Genomic DNA, 15,990 nt, shown 5'->3' on the forward strand with positions numbered 1-15,990 from the left:
TCACAACCCAGTACACACAAACACACACACATTTGTATGTATTCTTTGTACACATGATGTACTAGGATATTTTCTATTTTAATTTTTTAAGTTTATTTATTTATTTTGAGAGAGACAGAGGGCAGGAGAGGGGCAGAGAGGGAGACAGAGACTCCCAAGGAAGCTCTGCACAGTCAGCGCAGAGCCTGATGCGGGGCTCGAAGTCACGAACCGTGAGATCATGACCTGAGCAGAAATCGAGAGTCAGACGCTTAACTGACTGAGCCACCTAGGTGTCCCTATTTAATTTTTAAAAATCCTGGTTGCTAGGCACTGAGTGGATTTCACAACCCTCGTGAAGTTTGGGACCAACCATTGATAGATCGTTGTCCTAAGCAGCCTTCCCTGACCAACCTCCTCCCGTCCCCTCTGTCTCCTGCTCCTTTGGGTTAGGTGTCTCTCCTCCATGCCCCACCAGCCTCCCTAACAGCACTTAGCCCATAACTGCGGAAGCATCTTTATTTGGCTAGCTCCCCCGCTAGACCAGCAGCTTCTTGAGGACAGGGACCAGGTGACTATGTCTGATTTATCACCGGGTCCCCCAGCACCTCACATAGGTCCCCAGACTTGGAGCTGATTAAATGTTTATGGAAGAAAAGCAGGTGGGCAGGCAGGGGACCTGCCTACAAGCCCCTCATATTCTTCAACAAATTATACAATATTCAGTCCCCGGCACGTAACAGACAACTTATTATTGTGAATAGTAAAAACAATCCATTGTATTTCTCCACACCTCCCAAGTTTTCAAAGCTGCTTAAGCTTTGAAAAGCTTAAAAGCTGACGCATCAAAGGTCTCAAAGCAGCAACCCTCTGGCCCAATCTGGTCTGCATGGTCTGTGCTTGGCTGGCCTGTGTACCTACTTGGGGCATGTACCGCCCAGGTCCCCACCACTCCCTGCTGTCCGAGCCCCAGTGGCGTCAGTCATTTCTGGTGCCCACCTTACAGCTTTTGGGCTCAGGAGCACTGCATCTCAGGTGGACTTCCCACACATCCAGTGAGCTGGGAACGCGTGTGGCCTGGCGTTAGGGAACTAGGTCTCCAGTAGTGAAGGGCAGACGACAGACTGCTGGAGGTGAGGCTGGATGCAAACCCGCTCCCATCTCACTGCAGGTCCGGTGGTCTTCCTGTGCACTTTGCTGCTGCCTTTGTTGGGACCATAGAACCATAAGAGGTAGCAACTCAATGCAGGCAGTATTTCCAATCAATACAGCAGACACGAAGCAAAATAGAGACGGAGCTAGGACTTGCCTCCCATGGGAAACTGGGAGAGGTCAGAGAGAGAGCCTGGTGTGGTGGTTAAAAGCCCAGGATCTGGAATCCACACCTCTGGCCGCCCTCTGGTCCTGGATCCACCACTGGCTAGCTTATTCCTTGTCTCCTTTTGGAGGCTCAGTTTCCTCGTCTGTAAAATGGGCCTTCTAGTAGTACTTAATCTGGAGGTTAGGGAAAATGAGATTAACTGTGTAAGACATCTGGCCCAGTGTTCGTGTCCTGTGGTTGGCGGTTGTGACTGGTATCATGGTGATTACTGACTCAGGCTGGAGGAGAGGGAGGCCCTGGGATTTGCTGAGGTTTCTCTGGGTGCTGGAGAGACAAGGAGGCTGCCAGGAGAAACGAGCCTGGATGTGCCACATCCGTCTGCCTCCTTGGGGGTTTTGCTTGGGAAACGAAATACTGCCGAAACACTGGGCCCTGCAGGCCCTTGATTGTGGCCTTTAGAGCCTCCCGGCTCATCTTTCACCGTCCTGTCTCTTCCACCCCATGTTCCAGCTCAGCCAGACGAGCTGCTTCCCCCGATAAACACACCTGTGTTCTTCTTACCTCATGTCTTCCCTGAGCCCAGGATGCCCTTCCCCCTCCTCTCCACCTGCCACGGTCCTCCACACCTCTCTGTGGTTGGCACATGACAGGAGGCCATGGAAGAATGGCATGGGACGCTCCCGGAACATCCACAGCTCAGGGAATGTAGGGGACCCTTGCCAGGCCCTTGCTAAGCACCGTACCTGCTTATCTCCTCTGCTCTTTCCTGCCATCCCAAGTGGGTCATTCTTAGGAGCCTCGGTTTGCAATGAGGACTCCTGGTCTTAGATAGGTTGATACGTTGCCCCCGGTCAGACAGCCAGCCAGTGACAGAGTCGGAGACGAACCCAACTCTTGCCCACATTCTGTTCTTCTTGGCTTTGTGTCCTGGTTTATTCTTTACTCGGTCATCTCCCTTCCTTGACAGAGCCGTGGCTCATTCATAGTTGTTCCTGCAGGAAGCCCAGGCCCTGCCCCCCGCTGGAGCTCTGCAATGTTCCTAAATGAACGAAAAGGTCCATTGTAGAGTCTTAAGACAAAAACACCACCGTCCCCAAAGTGAGATGCTACGTTATTTGATAAAGGGTCCTTTACACACTGTGGGCCAATAAGGAAGCATTCGAAGATACTGGGGATAATTACCCTTAATATGGTGGGAAATTGGGAGATTAACCCTTACCCTCCTCCCCGTCCCTGTCATTCTGCTCAGGAAGGATAAGCCAGGGCCACGTTAGCGGTTTGTACGTGTGTCTCTTCGTGTGGCTGTGGCTTGCCTCCACGTTACTGGTAGGAATCATTTGCAAAATAACTGCACCACTAATCCTTATTCCCTCCCCGCAATTAATGACACCCCATGCGAGTGTCTCAGATGAAAGGCACATTATTAATATTCAAAGGAAAAAACCCTCGTAACCATTTTAACATATACAACTAACAATGAACTAAATTTGCTTTGTGGAAGACAGAGAGTGAGCATCCCAAATTAGTTTATGTAAAAGCTGAAATTCTTCCCCGAAAGGTCTCAGTACCATCCTCAAAGAATATCCTGATCATCAGAAATGCCGTCAAGATTCCCGCCAACATTATCCCCTTTGTTGTCTGAAATGTCGAATCAAGCACATCTGGCAAATGTCCTAGAGCTCACAAATCTTTCAAACAGCGTATAATTCCCAATGGTTAAAGAGATAACGCCACCGCTTAATCGTTCTGCTCTTCAAAATAGCACCAACTTTCCTTCAATCAGAAACAATGGCCTTGGCTTCTTAAAAATATCACATACCAGTGATTATTTGCAGAGAGGGCCCCTTTGCGTTTGAACCTGTGGGTTCCAGACAGAATTCAAAATCAGGATCACAAGCCTCATTTGAATGTGTGCTCAGTTAAATGGACAACAGGGGGAGGAGTATGAATTGGGGTCCAAAAAAGAGACCTGGTCTGTGTGATCTGGAGTCTTGGGGAGGTGACGGCTGGCTTCCCCCTCACGCTATGGTGATGCGGTGAGCTGTGACATTGACTGAGCATTTACTGTGCCCCAGACACCCAGCTAAGAGAGCGGGGAGTGTTGCCGTGATCCCCGCTTGACAAGTGCGGAAACGGAGGCTCGGAACTGAGGCTAGAGAATTTCCCCCAGGAAATGGCAGGAACCAGGATTCACATTCGGGCTCATCTGCCTCCAGAGGTTTTCCTCTTCTCCCCACTTTACCAGGCCAGCTCCCAGGTCATCTGTCCAAAGAGGCATCGGTGAAAAGCTCCCAAACATTGTTTATCTACTTCCCACCCACCTTTAGAAGGGCTGCAGAGTGAACACTTGGTCTTCCAACATTCCTCTGGCATTATTTTTTTTAACTTTTACTTATTTTTGAGAGACGGAGAGAGACGGAGCATGAATGAGGGAGGAGCAGAGAGAGGGGGAGGCAAGAATCCAAAGCAGGCTCTGAGCTGTCAGCACAGAGCCTGACGTGGGGCTTAAACCTACAAACTGTGAGATCATGACCTGAGCCGAAGTCAGACGCTTAACCAACTGAGCCACACAGGTGCTCCTCCTCTGGCGTTATTAAAAGTTGAAAATTGGAAGCATCCCGGATGTCTAAGAGGAGGGAACTGAGTAAATAACACAAGGTGTATTCTTATAATATACACAGCGCAGTCACTAAAATGGCAGTCAAGTAATGGATCCGCTGAGATACAAAGCTACCTTATTTTATTTCTGGAGGAAAAGCAGGACAATAAAAACAACCAGCATTTCCTGAGTGCTTCCTATGTTCCAGGCACCGGTTTGAGCATGTCGCGCCATTTATTTTATTTTGTTTCATCTAATCCACACGGTAACCCTGTGAAATGGTCGTCTCCATTACTCCCACTTTGCGGATGGAGAAGGCGAGGTGAAATGCTTTGCCTGAAGTTACACAGGCCTGGAACTTGACCCCAGGTCTAGCTGACTCAAAGCTAAAGATGGCAACTGAGCGGGTTCTGGAGTTTCCTAGTGAAAGAAAGAAAGAAAGAAAGAAAGAAAGAAAGAAAGAAAGCAAGGAAGGAAGGAAGGAAGGAAGGAAGGAAGGAAGAAAGAAAGAAAGAAAGAAAGAAAGAGGAAGGAAGGAAGGAAGGAAGAAAGAAAGAGGAAGAAAGAAAGAAAGAAAGAAAGAAAAGAAAGAAAGAAAGAGAGGGAGAGAGAGAGAGAGAAAGAAAGAAAGAAAGGAAGGAAGGAAGAAAGAGAGGGAGAGAGAGAAAGAAAGAAAGAGGAAGGAAGGAAGGAAGAAAGAAAGAAAGAGGAAGAAAGAAAGAAAGAAAGAAAGAAAGAAAGAAAGAAAGAACGAACGAACCGGGAACCTTCCTTGTGACATGGCAGTGGTGGTCTTTTCCCCCTAAGATCGTTCTCCGCCCACTTCTTTGCTCCAAAACTGGCCAAAGAGCAAGACTTTCAGGGCCACGGACAAACCAAGACTAATTTCGAGGCCACTGTCTTCACCTGACAGGTGAGAAACCTGGGACCTGCGGAGGGTAAGTCACCTGCAGGGCCTGCTCAGCCCACGCGTGGTAGTGTCCTGCCAAGGCCCCGCTCCCACTGGCAGCCAGACCTCCTTCCACAGCAGACCGCGGCTGCCTGTCCACGATGCTTCTCCTGTGGTCTCGGCAAAATGGCCCAGTGAGTCTCCAGCACAGGCCCTCCCGCCGTCATCTCTCTGCGACACAAAAGGCAATTTGCCCAAATGTTATAATCACCTGGAGGCTGGCACGCAGGGGCATCCCTGCCTTATCTGTGGTATTGTTAGCAGTGCCATAATGACAGCTTTGTGGGGGGATAATATCACACTTGTAACTGCCAAATAAAATGCCTGCACAGATCACACATCCCTGCCAGCAGACTCGGGCATCTGCTTTAAGCAGAAAGGGGAGGAAGGGAAGTGATGAGCATTGAAAGCCTCTCCTGGGCCAGGGATTTGCCACATCCTGATCCTTTGAGGAATATATCATCACCTCTATTTGGCAGCTGGGGAAACTGAGGCTCACTGACGGATGCAGCTAGTAAAGGAAAGACTCAGAATTTGAACCCAGGCCTCTCTGACACCAGAGGCCCTACTCTGGACTAGGATAGGCTGTGGCCTTTTCTGAATCTTGAACCCGTCTGAGAGCCAGTCAAAGCTATAGAGCTCCCCAGAGACATACACGTGAACCCACCCACAGAATTTTGCCTACAGAGGGCGGAGTCAGCTCCGGGGAGGTCTAGGCTCCAGGACTAACAGCCTGCCCGGATTACTGCCTCTCCCTGAGCTGTGAGAATTGCCCATTGCCCCCTCTGTCCCCACCCCAATTCCAAGGGCCCTGGAAATTCCCCTTCCAGCCCTCGTGCCCATCAGATTCTGGTAACAATAAGTCCCCCACCCCCACAGCAACCTCCTGGAGGCATCCAAAGGACACAGCTTCCCCTTCCGTGGCTGGAGTCATCCCCAGGGTTGGCCAGCGTAATGGTTTGTTTTGTCTCCTTTAATAGAAGTGAGAGCAAGGCCAGAGCCCAGGGGGCAGGACCTTCGTGTACCTTCCTCAGCCCAAGCTCTGGAACTTGAGGCAGTTGGCTGAAAATTCTGCTTGACCTCCTGGAAAAGGATGCAGGTTTCCAAGCAGGGCTTTAGAATTGGACCGTCAGACCCCTGCTCTGCCATCTATGTGATCTAGAGCTCGTCTCTTCTCTGAACACTGGTTTCCTCCTCTGAAAAGTCTGGGGAGAATAGGACCCTCCTTACAGGGTTGTGGTGAGCATTACTGAAATGACACAGGGGACACAGCAAAAGCTGTGCCTGGCCCATGAGGAGCTTAAATTACTGCAGGGTGATTACTCACACCCTGGGGTGGGGGGGGAATGTTGACGGTGGGGGGGTCCTAACTCCATGCCCAAAGGGAGGAGCTGGCATCTCAGAGGCTAACTGTCCTCTGGCCTCCTCCCACCTGCTTTCGATGTAGATTTCAAGACTGGGCTGGAGGCCTGCAGGTCCCAGGATCTCTCTATCCAGCCCTTGGCATCATTCCTCATCCTCGTCATTTCTTATCCACCTGGAGCCCAACACTTCTACGATTCCCCCCAGGCACGGGTCTTCACCGACCCTCTGCTGATACCAGGGTCTCGCTGGGGAGCCAGACTCTGCGTCTGCCCCTCCGAACCAGCATGGGGCGGGGGAGGAAGCCGAGGCATGCACAGTCACAAGATCTGGATGGGTGCTGTCTGGACAGAAGCCCAGGGCCTTTAAGGAGCCTAAGTGTACAAAAGACTGTAGCGGACCTCCTACCCCTCAAAATATAGTTCAGAAATCAGAATCACATAAACCATAAAATAAGTGTCTGGAAAGAAGTCCAGCAAAATTCTGTATTCCTATGGGGTTTATGTTCATGTTTAATTCGAAATGTCACATACGAGGTTCTTTCTCCCAAACACTGGGAGCGCCCCTGTTTCACTGCTTCCAGGAGCCAGAAGCAGTGTGCCTGAGGAGCTGAGCACCAGCGTGCCCCAAGTGTAGTTGAGATGCTGTCCTGAAAAAGGTGGTGTTTGGCTAGGCCTTAAAGGATGGGAGATGGATTTTGCTAATGGAAGGGAAGGAACAAAGCACAGAGATGCAGGGACACCGGGTGCTCCAGACGGAGCACCTGAGACTGGCTCTTGCGTTGGGCGACAGAGGAGGAGTCAAGGGAGGACTCCCTCAAGTGGTGATGGACAGACTGGGCTTTGACAGGTATGTAGGAATACATCCTTGCTGGGCATTCAAGGCGCAGGGACCCAGTGCAGGGTGGAGAGAGCCTTGAATGCCATCCTTCAGACGGTGAGGGCTAAAGGCATGGCAGTTACACAGACGTTTGTCAAGGAAGTGCGTAGTGGCCGAGGGCTGCAGGTCTGGTGATAAGACTTGGGTATGCCCCTGCGCCCACCCAGTGGCTGAGGGAGCTTGGGCAGACGACATCACCTCTCTGAGCCTCAGATCCTCACCCGCCAAACAGGGATAACAGTGACTTTGCAAGATTCCTGTGAGGATTGAGCTCTAGTCTGCTACTGAGTCCTGCAGATAACCTTGACACCCTGCTGGCTGCCCCCACTGGCAAAGCCTTAATTCAGCCCTTAGCATCTGCCAGCTGGAGGACAGAAGTCCCAACCGCCAGGCCTGTCCCCTGCACACAGCTGGAGAGCAGGAGTCAGAGCAAAGACTACGGGCCCCAGGCTAACTGAGTGACCTTGGCCTTGGCACATTGTTTCCCTGAGCGGCCTGTGTACGGTGGCTGGGCGTCATGAACACAAATCACAAATTCGATTACGGGTGCTTGAAAAGTGGGGCAGCAAGAGGAATGGAAATACAAGCTGTGGTGGTGGCTCGGCACCCTCCCTCCACTCGCTCACTGGGGATGTGGGGAGACGTGAATCTGCGGGTCTCTGGCCCCGTGTGCCTCCTGCCGCCGTGTGATCACCTTGCCACACACAGGATGATTCTAGTATTCAGGGATACGTATTTTTTAACCAGTTGTCTGTGCTTTTGGGCCTCGACAGCAGAAAGGACTCTCTCTTCCAACAGTGTCAGAATGCTAACTTCTCGGTGCTTACTGCGATGTCCTTCCCCAGCACGGGGCCTATCTAAGGGATTCCCAAGGGTCATTATAGCTCAGGGCACTTTTCCCTTCAGCAACCGAATGGAACACCTAAAACTCCTACCTGAGACAGCACTAGCTGTGCCTACGACAGATGTTTACGAGGACTGCGTGCGATCAGGCACGCGAGGTGCAGGACTCAGCATGTAGCTAGCACGTGGAAATGCTCCCTAACTCCAGGTGGCCGTACCCCTGGGACTCCCCTCTCCCAGGCACAGCCCTAATCCAGCCCTAAGCCTGACTTTGGAGGCCTCACCCCCCTCATTTGAACATATTAAGACAAAATGTATCCACACCCCCACATTGAGTAGGTATTTTTTGCTGTTAAAACTTTGAAAGGACTTTTAAAACTTTGCTTGGCAAATTATTGGACCATTAGCCTGGCTGTGACTTCTAGAGAGCCGTGTGCATACTGGAGAATTCTTGCAAAATGAGGACAGCAAGCCTACAAACTGATTTCAAGTGTAATAAAATTGTTTTGATTTCTAAATTTAATAATTAAGCCTGAATGCATTAATCATAACATTAATTTCAGTTTTGCATCTTCTCTTTATTTTAGAGTCAGTTGTTCTCTCCAAACCTCTCACATTTGAATAGGCCTTGAAAAGCTGTGGGTGCTGGGCCCTGTGTCTCTAGTTCCCCAGGGGGTGAAGCAGGCTGGTTTAATCCACCCCCCACCCTTGACCCCTCCACCCACCCAGCCCAGAATATGCTCTTTTCCAGAGAAAACCAAGAGCGGCCCCAAGGTCTCCCCTCCTGCCCCTTGGCGGGCTCTGCCTGGGCAATGACCCCTTAGTCAATATTGGCCATACCATGGCCTTGGCCTCTGGCCACCAGCCCTGCCAAGCAAAGTTCAAAGCCTCTTTCTTGTCAGGAGTTGTGCCGAGGAGGAGGTGCGGGCGTTGCCGCCCTCACTGCGGGCCCTGGCTTTGCTCAGGGCCTTGGCCCTGCCCCACAGGCTCTCACAGCCCTGCATTTGCACAGAGGGTGGGGCTGAGCTTTGAGGGCGGCACTGCCCACTGGCTGGGGCGCCAGGGTTACCAGGCACCTCCCACCCCCGCCTGGAACCACAGTTCACCCAGGGGCCAAGTGAGAGTGGGTGATGACCCCAGGAAAAGAGGGTAACCCTCATGACAGAGCCCGACACTGGACGAGCACTGGGCTGTCACCAAGGGATGGATGTGCCCCCTCCCTTTGCACCCAAGCACACGCTGACTTCAGGTAGTCACACGCTGTCACTCACCCAGCCAGACACCGAGCACTTCAGGCACAGCCACGTGCACACTCACAGCGCACACCTATTCACGCTTGCACATGCCCATTTGTGGCCGTGCACACACAGCCCGAGTGTGGCTTTTGCACCAGCACAGTGAACCCTTCCCCTCTGCCCTGGCAGATGAAGTGGGGCGATTTATTTCCCCTTCGAGTCTCAGTTTCTTGTCTTCAATGGGGACGCCCTGTGTCACTCACTTCCCACAGAACCAGGCACCTCCTAGGTGCTCTGCCAGTGTGAGCCTCCTCCCCTCTCCTGAGGCTAAGGTGCCTGGTTTCATCTTGGTCCCCTCCCTTTCCCAGCGGGAGGGAGCTGCATAGCCACTGACCGCAGGTGTGCTAAACCCAAAGGCACGCCAAGAGGTAGCAGAATCCGGCTTGTGGGCGCCCGATAGCCCGCATCCTCCCATTTGCCCTCCCTGGGCTCACCTGCCTCAGCCTGCCCGCCTCACTTTGAACAAAAATCATTAGCTGAGCTGTGCTTCTTGATCCTTATGATGCTGATCCTTGTGTAAAGACCTCCTCCGCCTCTCCCCCCAGGTCCTCCCTTCATCCCCGCTGGGAACCAGAAATCCCAGGGTGTTCTGAGAGAGTCACTTAAGAACACTCTCTTGAAGGCATGCAGTTAGGGAATGAAGGCCCATCAAATGGTGACCATGGCTCCTACTTCCTGGGTGCCAACCTGCTGCCTTTCATCCTGGCTCTGCAGGAGGTCTGATTAAACCCCCTGTACAGACAAGGAGCCCAGCTCAGAGAGGGAGAGTGGCTCATCCAGGTCACCCAGAAAGTTGGCGACGGGGCTCAGCAGTGGACCCTGAACTCCTTCCGGCCTATGCCGTGCTGTCGCGCGAACCCTGAAGTCTCACCTCGCAAAGACAAGTCGTGGCTTTCTTTTGGTTTTTGGCATTTTCTGCGTACCAGGCACCGTGCTAAGCACTTTTCAGGAATGAGCCCAAGTAAACCTCACAGGAAGTCTTCCAGCAGGCACTTTGTAGAGAAGGAAATGAGACCCAGAGAGGTGTGAGGCCACCTGCCCGAGGTCACAGGGCTAGTGGCAGCCAAGCTCCAGTGCCCGGGCCCTTAACCGCCATGCTGCCTCCTCCCCGCCAGCCATCTGGGGCTCCTATTGCCCTCATCTGTTGGGACACCTTCAGGATCTCTTCTCTCCCTGCACCACGCTGACCAACAGATTGCACTGATGACACCCTCAGTGACCTGGGCCCTGCCTGTGGCCTGTGCGGGCCTGTGCCTCCCCGCACTGGGAGGCAGGCCCCAGGCCAGCCAGGGCTTTGAGCTTCCTCAGTGTGGTTGGTGCCCCGATATGAGCCCAGGCAACCCATCCTTCCTGTGCAGTGGAGCTGCTCCATCTGTGGCCTCAAGACAACCAAGACAAGAAAGGAATCAGCAGCCTTGGCCTTGCACTTTGGCATATCTGCTTTGCCCACTCAGGAGCTCCATTTGCTGAGGGTGGAGAAGAAATTCTTCCCCCTTTGTCCAAATCCCGCAGGGTAAGCCTACCGCTTTTATGTCCCCAACTTTATACTTCTTTATTCATTCGTTCACCATATATTTATTAAGTACTTTTAAAGTGCCCGGCCCACCCCCGGCTCTGAGGACCAGGAGTACCTGGGTCACAACTGCCCCAGGCTGGCGTGGGCGACCATGAACCTCAGCCAGGGTCAGGGAAGGTGACATCCAGGCAGGGCCCGGAGGGGTGGACGACGGCCAGGAGGGCGCTGGGCCCAGCCACACACATTCACGAGCGGCCTTAAGTCTGGAGTGTGGTAGCACTGAAAGACACCTGTGTTCACCAGGCAACTCCAACTTCACAGCCCCGTCCTGCACACATGGCCTTTAGTGTGCTGAGGCACTTCTTTGAAAGAAATCCTGGAGTCGACATTTATATTGTGTTTGTTTGTGTCACAAGCATTAATTTGTTCAATATACATATTTAAACCACGCTGCAATTTTTATTCTCGCATCTAGGCCTTTCTTTTATATACACTAAGGTCCCAAAATGGAGGGAGTGCTTTGAGAGGCCCTGCCCCTGCACCAGGTCCTGTGAGGAAGGGTGTCCCCAGCCCCGAGCAGCAGGTACACCGGCACAGAGGCCCTGCTGTGCACGCACACATGGCCGACTGCAGCACAACAGGGTGGCTGCATTTTGCAGGGTGAGGCAGGCCTGGGAGGGAGGCTGTCTGGAGAGCAGGAAGACCTGGATGGGGGGCCTTGAAGTCCAGGTGAAGGAGTGCGGAGCCTTTCCAGGAAAGGCTTCTCAGCAAGGGCGTTCAGGGTCAGATTTGGGATCTCTCTTGCCAAATGTTCCTTTTCTTCTCTATAAGAAGCCCAGTTCTCCTAAGGATTGGTGAGATTCCTCAGGGGGTGGCGGTAGGTGGGAGGGGGTCACAGGTGGCAGTGAGGTCACTTCTAGAGCTTCAGACCAGAATAAAGAAATTTTGCTGCCCCAAAGGCAGACAGACCTGAACCTGAAGAGTGTCTGAGTCAAGGCTTTGGGCAACACCCCCTGCTGGGTCTCAGTCCCCTGTCCCCCTAGCACTGGTCACATGGCGGCCACAGGATTGGCTCATCCATCCATCCATCCATCCATCCATCCATCCATCGAACAGATATGGACTAAGCACCTCCAATACTGCACACTTGTAATCTAAGCACTGGCAATACCACCAAACAAGGAGAGGAGGCTCCTGGTTTCATGGGAGCCCGCAGTTTGGATGGGGGACACCGACAACATACGAATAAACAAGAAAGAGGGGCGTTGCTATAAAGAAAAGAAAGTGAAGAGGGGACACAGGCAGTTACACTGAGATCACGGAGGAAGTGACATTCGAGCTGAGACCTGGGTGCCAAGAAATAGATGCTCAGGGAAAGTTTGCAAGTCAAAGCTACTCTTTTGTTGTTGTTTTTTTGCTCTCTTCCCGTGCTGTCCTGTAGGGAGGAGGTCACTCTGCAGCCCACACCTGAGGAGTGGGGAATTACGCCCCACCTCCTTGAGGGCAGAGTTTTCACGTAAATTATTTGGAACTCTGCTCAGGAAATGTATCTACTCTTCAATTTTTATGCATTTTTATCAGTATTTTAACGCTTACGCTTGCACTTTGGAGAAATTCAAGAGCCCCACTGGCATTTCTAGGAACCTAGAAATACTTTATTTCAGTTACCAAAATGTAGGAAATTAGCAAGGCATTAAATTGGAGGGTAGGAAAAGAGACTGTCTGTTTTTATCTTTTCTATTGTCAATACACATTAAGAAGATTTGAGAAATACCCTTAACAGAAGAGCCTCTCCCATCACCCTGTTCAGAGATGCCTGTTAGTCACATTCAATGTATTATTTTTAATTTGTCTCTTGTGCACAGTTTTTACAGATTATACTGTCTATGTAATTTTGTTTCCTGCTTCTTCCCACCTTTTTTCTTTTGCTTTCTATCATATCAAAAACATTTCTATGTTGCTATACAGACTTCATAACTCTCCTTTTTCAATAGCTGCTAAATCACCGTGCCCTCTCCTCCCCCACCCTGCTACCAAACTTAGCATGATACCTGGCCCATAGTCTGCGTTTAGAAATGAGTTGTTAAATAAAGAATATACAACAAAATAATCATTCTTTTGTTTTAGAAACGTAGGGTTTTTCAGTTTTCTTGATTCCAAATAATACTGAGACAAACAGATTATTCCCTTAGGATAGCATCCCGCAGTGGAATTAATGGGCCAACAAGGCCAAAACTTTTCAAGATAAATGCACCAAACCAGAAATCTCCCTCCCCTTCCCCACTGAACCACCGGCAATTGTGCCCAGGGTAATAATTTACAATTGATTAAAGAGTTTGCGGGGTGTGTTTTTTTCCCCCATCCTCCCCCACCCACCCCGCTCCGCCGCCCTCTCCCCCTCCCCTCCTGCCAAAAAGGGGGGAAATTATCTGAGAAGGTGAAGATGTTCTCAGACAATCATATTAACATATTCCAACAATTGCAATTTGCAAAATAGTAATCACAACTCCCGGGATCTGGGAGGCATTAATCAAAGCTGCAGGTTTAATTCCATTTTAAATATTGATGAAATGTGCTTCGGCAGCCTCACCCTGGCGTGGCGGGGCCAGGGGAGCCTCGCGCAGCGCGAAGGAGGTGGAGGGAGGGTTGGTGAGCAGCTGCCTGGAGGGGAGGCATCTGTGATTCAAATTGGTGGCTGTGCCGCCAGGTAGAGAGCGAGAGGGGTAGTGAAGAGGCTGTTAAGTCCATTGCTGTCAATTTGTAACGATCAGGGAGGGGCCTGAGGGCTGGTTTAGCACAATAAACCCAGTTTGTCTGGTTTCAGGGGTTAGCACTGAAGAGCTTGCAGCTGCACTGATTCGAATAGCCCAGAGACTTCAGAACTGTAATTATCAACCAGGCTGCTCGCGGTGTGGCAAAAGTGGGCTTCACCAGCGCTTAACTCCTTGTGTGCCGCCGCTGTCCCCGCCCCCCCCCCCCGGGGTGGGGGTGGGGGGTGTTGACAGCCACACGTGGAGTCCCAGGCAGCCTCCCCAAGGGAAACTGAGGCCCACTGGCTGCTTAGGGAGGGCCTCAAAGGCCAGAGCGTGCCAGGCAGCAAGGCTCTTTCCTTAGGTCACATACAGAGAAATAGTGGGGAGGGGGCAGAGGAGGCTAGCTCTGCGGCAGCCTCGCCTACTCTTATCACATCAGCCCTGGGGTGGGCAGGCTGGCTCTGGAGTCTGATGAGCCTTGGTTTGAATTCCACTGGCTGTGGACGTGGGGCAAGGCTCGTCACCTCTGTAAAACGGGGTAACCTCCCCTATCCTGCCGGGCTATCACAAAGACTCAATGAGATGGGTGTTTGTAAAGCATGGAGCACAGAGTAGGCTGTCAGTAAGCCCCCATTTCCCGGATCCTGGGCCTGGTGCTTTCGCAGAAGAGGAAGGGGGCAGGGGAGGGCAAGGTTTGGGCCGGCCCTCCAGGTTTGAGCTCTCAGGGAGTGCCCTTGTTCCCTGGCTACTGCCATTTGAAACTGAGGAGGATGGGTAGTCCCAGGCTCCCATCCCTTAGGTGGGAGGCAGGTAAGGAGAGGAGACAAGGCTGTTCCAGTGTTATAGCCCTGAGGAGAACTGCTTGAGGGCAGGGTTTTGGGCCAATTCTCTTTGTCCCCAGGACAAGACACCGAGGGGTGAGGGTGGGACAGCAGGCGGGCTGTGCGGTGCTGTGAAAAGAACCCAGGCTTAGCAGGGAGTCTTGGTGAATGAAGTGTGTGCACGGGTCCACGACCCACCACCCAGGTCCTAGACGTTCTCCCACAATCTGTGAAGGGGCGTGCCCAAGGGCGTTTGTCCCAGAGGCATTTCTGGTAACGGGAGGTGGGGGGGGAACCCTTGGATGTCCACCACCGGAAGGGTGGATAATAAAACGTCACAGAAGCCACCACAGAGTATTAGGCAGCAATAGGAAGCAAAGAGCTAGATGTACATTTAGCAACAAGAATAGATCTTGAAAACGTAGCGTTGAGTGAAAAAAACTAAGACACAATGAAACTCACAGCACAATGCCATTTATGGTGGTAAATTAAAGCCACATTGGTACACAAAACAACAACACACACTTCACAGAGCGGCATGCGTTTTTAGGGACGTATATCCCAACATTAAAGTGGGTCTCTGTCGTGGTTGGGGGAGGGGTTGGGCGTGGGCTTGAGGGATAATGGGGGGAGATCAGTCCCCAAAGGGCCTTCCCCGGCCCAGAGAGAGGGCTGTGGTGTGCTGGGGCATAAAGACTGGACTTCACTCTAAGGTTTAAAAAACAGCACAGCCTTTGCAGTCCGACAAACCGAGGCTCCCATTCTGGGTTCTCCCACACACCAACCTGTGGCTGCAGACAAGTGACCTGACCTCTCCGAGCCTGCTTATTCACCTGTAGAATGGCAGGGTTACTGCTGTCAGGGGATCACGAGGGTTAAATTAAGGGACACCAATGAGTGTAGGGCCCACAGGAACATCGGTTCCTCCTCTCTATTGCCCACCGAAAGGACGTTGAGTCACCAGAGGTGTCAGGTTTTCCTGGGGAACCACGGGTTCTTAGAAGGGAACCCAGGGTTCCCTTCTCTGGGTTCTGGAAAATCCAGAAAGGAAACAAAGCTCTGAAGGCTCGGGCAGCTGGCACTACCGGCAAGGCCTGGACTGGATGTTCTGGGGGTGCCCTCTGTGGGTATCAGACTGGTCACATTCCCAAGCAAGCTGCTGTCTGGGTGCCTGTCAGGGTTGCCCAGCTCAGAGTGGCCAGAAGACCTCATGCCTGCCTCTATCAGCACCATCCACCATCTGCAAACCCCTTTGTGTTCAATTTCCCCAAGACCAGGCATTTGTAGGCAACCGGAGGACTGTTTTAATGAAAGATCTGTTCCTTCCTAGCACGGAGCTAAAGAGACTGACCACCAAGGCCACCCACCCCATGCTGGAATGCACCGCAGTCCCGAGACCCTGTCTGCGGGTCTCCCAGGGCAGAGAAGGCCCAGCAGACACCAGGCATGACCAGCTCTTCCTCTTTCCTTGCAGATGATGATGAGCACGAGTGGATCATCAAGACGTGTCTCAAGGGTTGGGACGAAATCGTGGGTCACCGACCCAAGCTGTGAGCTCTGCAGCTGCCCCCATGAGAGGTCTCCTCTACACCACTGGCAGTGGCTGGCCCTGCGGGCAGCCTGCGGTTGCAGACCCTGACTTTCGACCCGGGAATAAAGCCTTTCTGCACTCA

The 15,990-nt window shown here is 52.1% G+C and overlaps 1 protein-coding gene across 3 annotated transcripts in view; it reads left to right on the forward strand.

Moving 5' to 3' along the window:
• Positions 1 to 15,990, forward strand: part of MORN5 (MORN repeat containing 5) — a 29,766-nt gene extending 13,776 nt beyond the window's left edge. For all 3 annotated transcript variants that reach the window (XM_060608797.3, XM_060608795.3, XM_060608796.3), the window contains one exon: positions 15,792 to 15,990. Coding sequence is in view for 2 of the 3 variants with exons in the window: in XM_060608795.3 (XP_060464778.3) it covers positions 15,792 to 15,871 (80 nt within the window). In the remaining variant the exon portion in view is untranslated. The remainder of the gene's footprint in view (positions 1 to 15,791) is intronic.

This window comes from Panthera onca, chromosome D4 (assembly GCF_046562875.1).
Source record: "Panthera onca isolate mPanOnc1 chromosome D4, mPanOnc1 haplotype 2, whole genome shotgun sequence".
Taxonomy (NCBI): Eukaryota; Metazoa; Chordata; class Mammalia; order Carnivora; family Felidae; genus Panthera; species Panthera onca.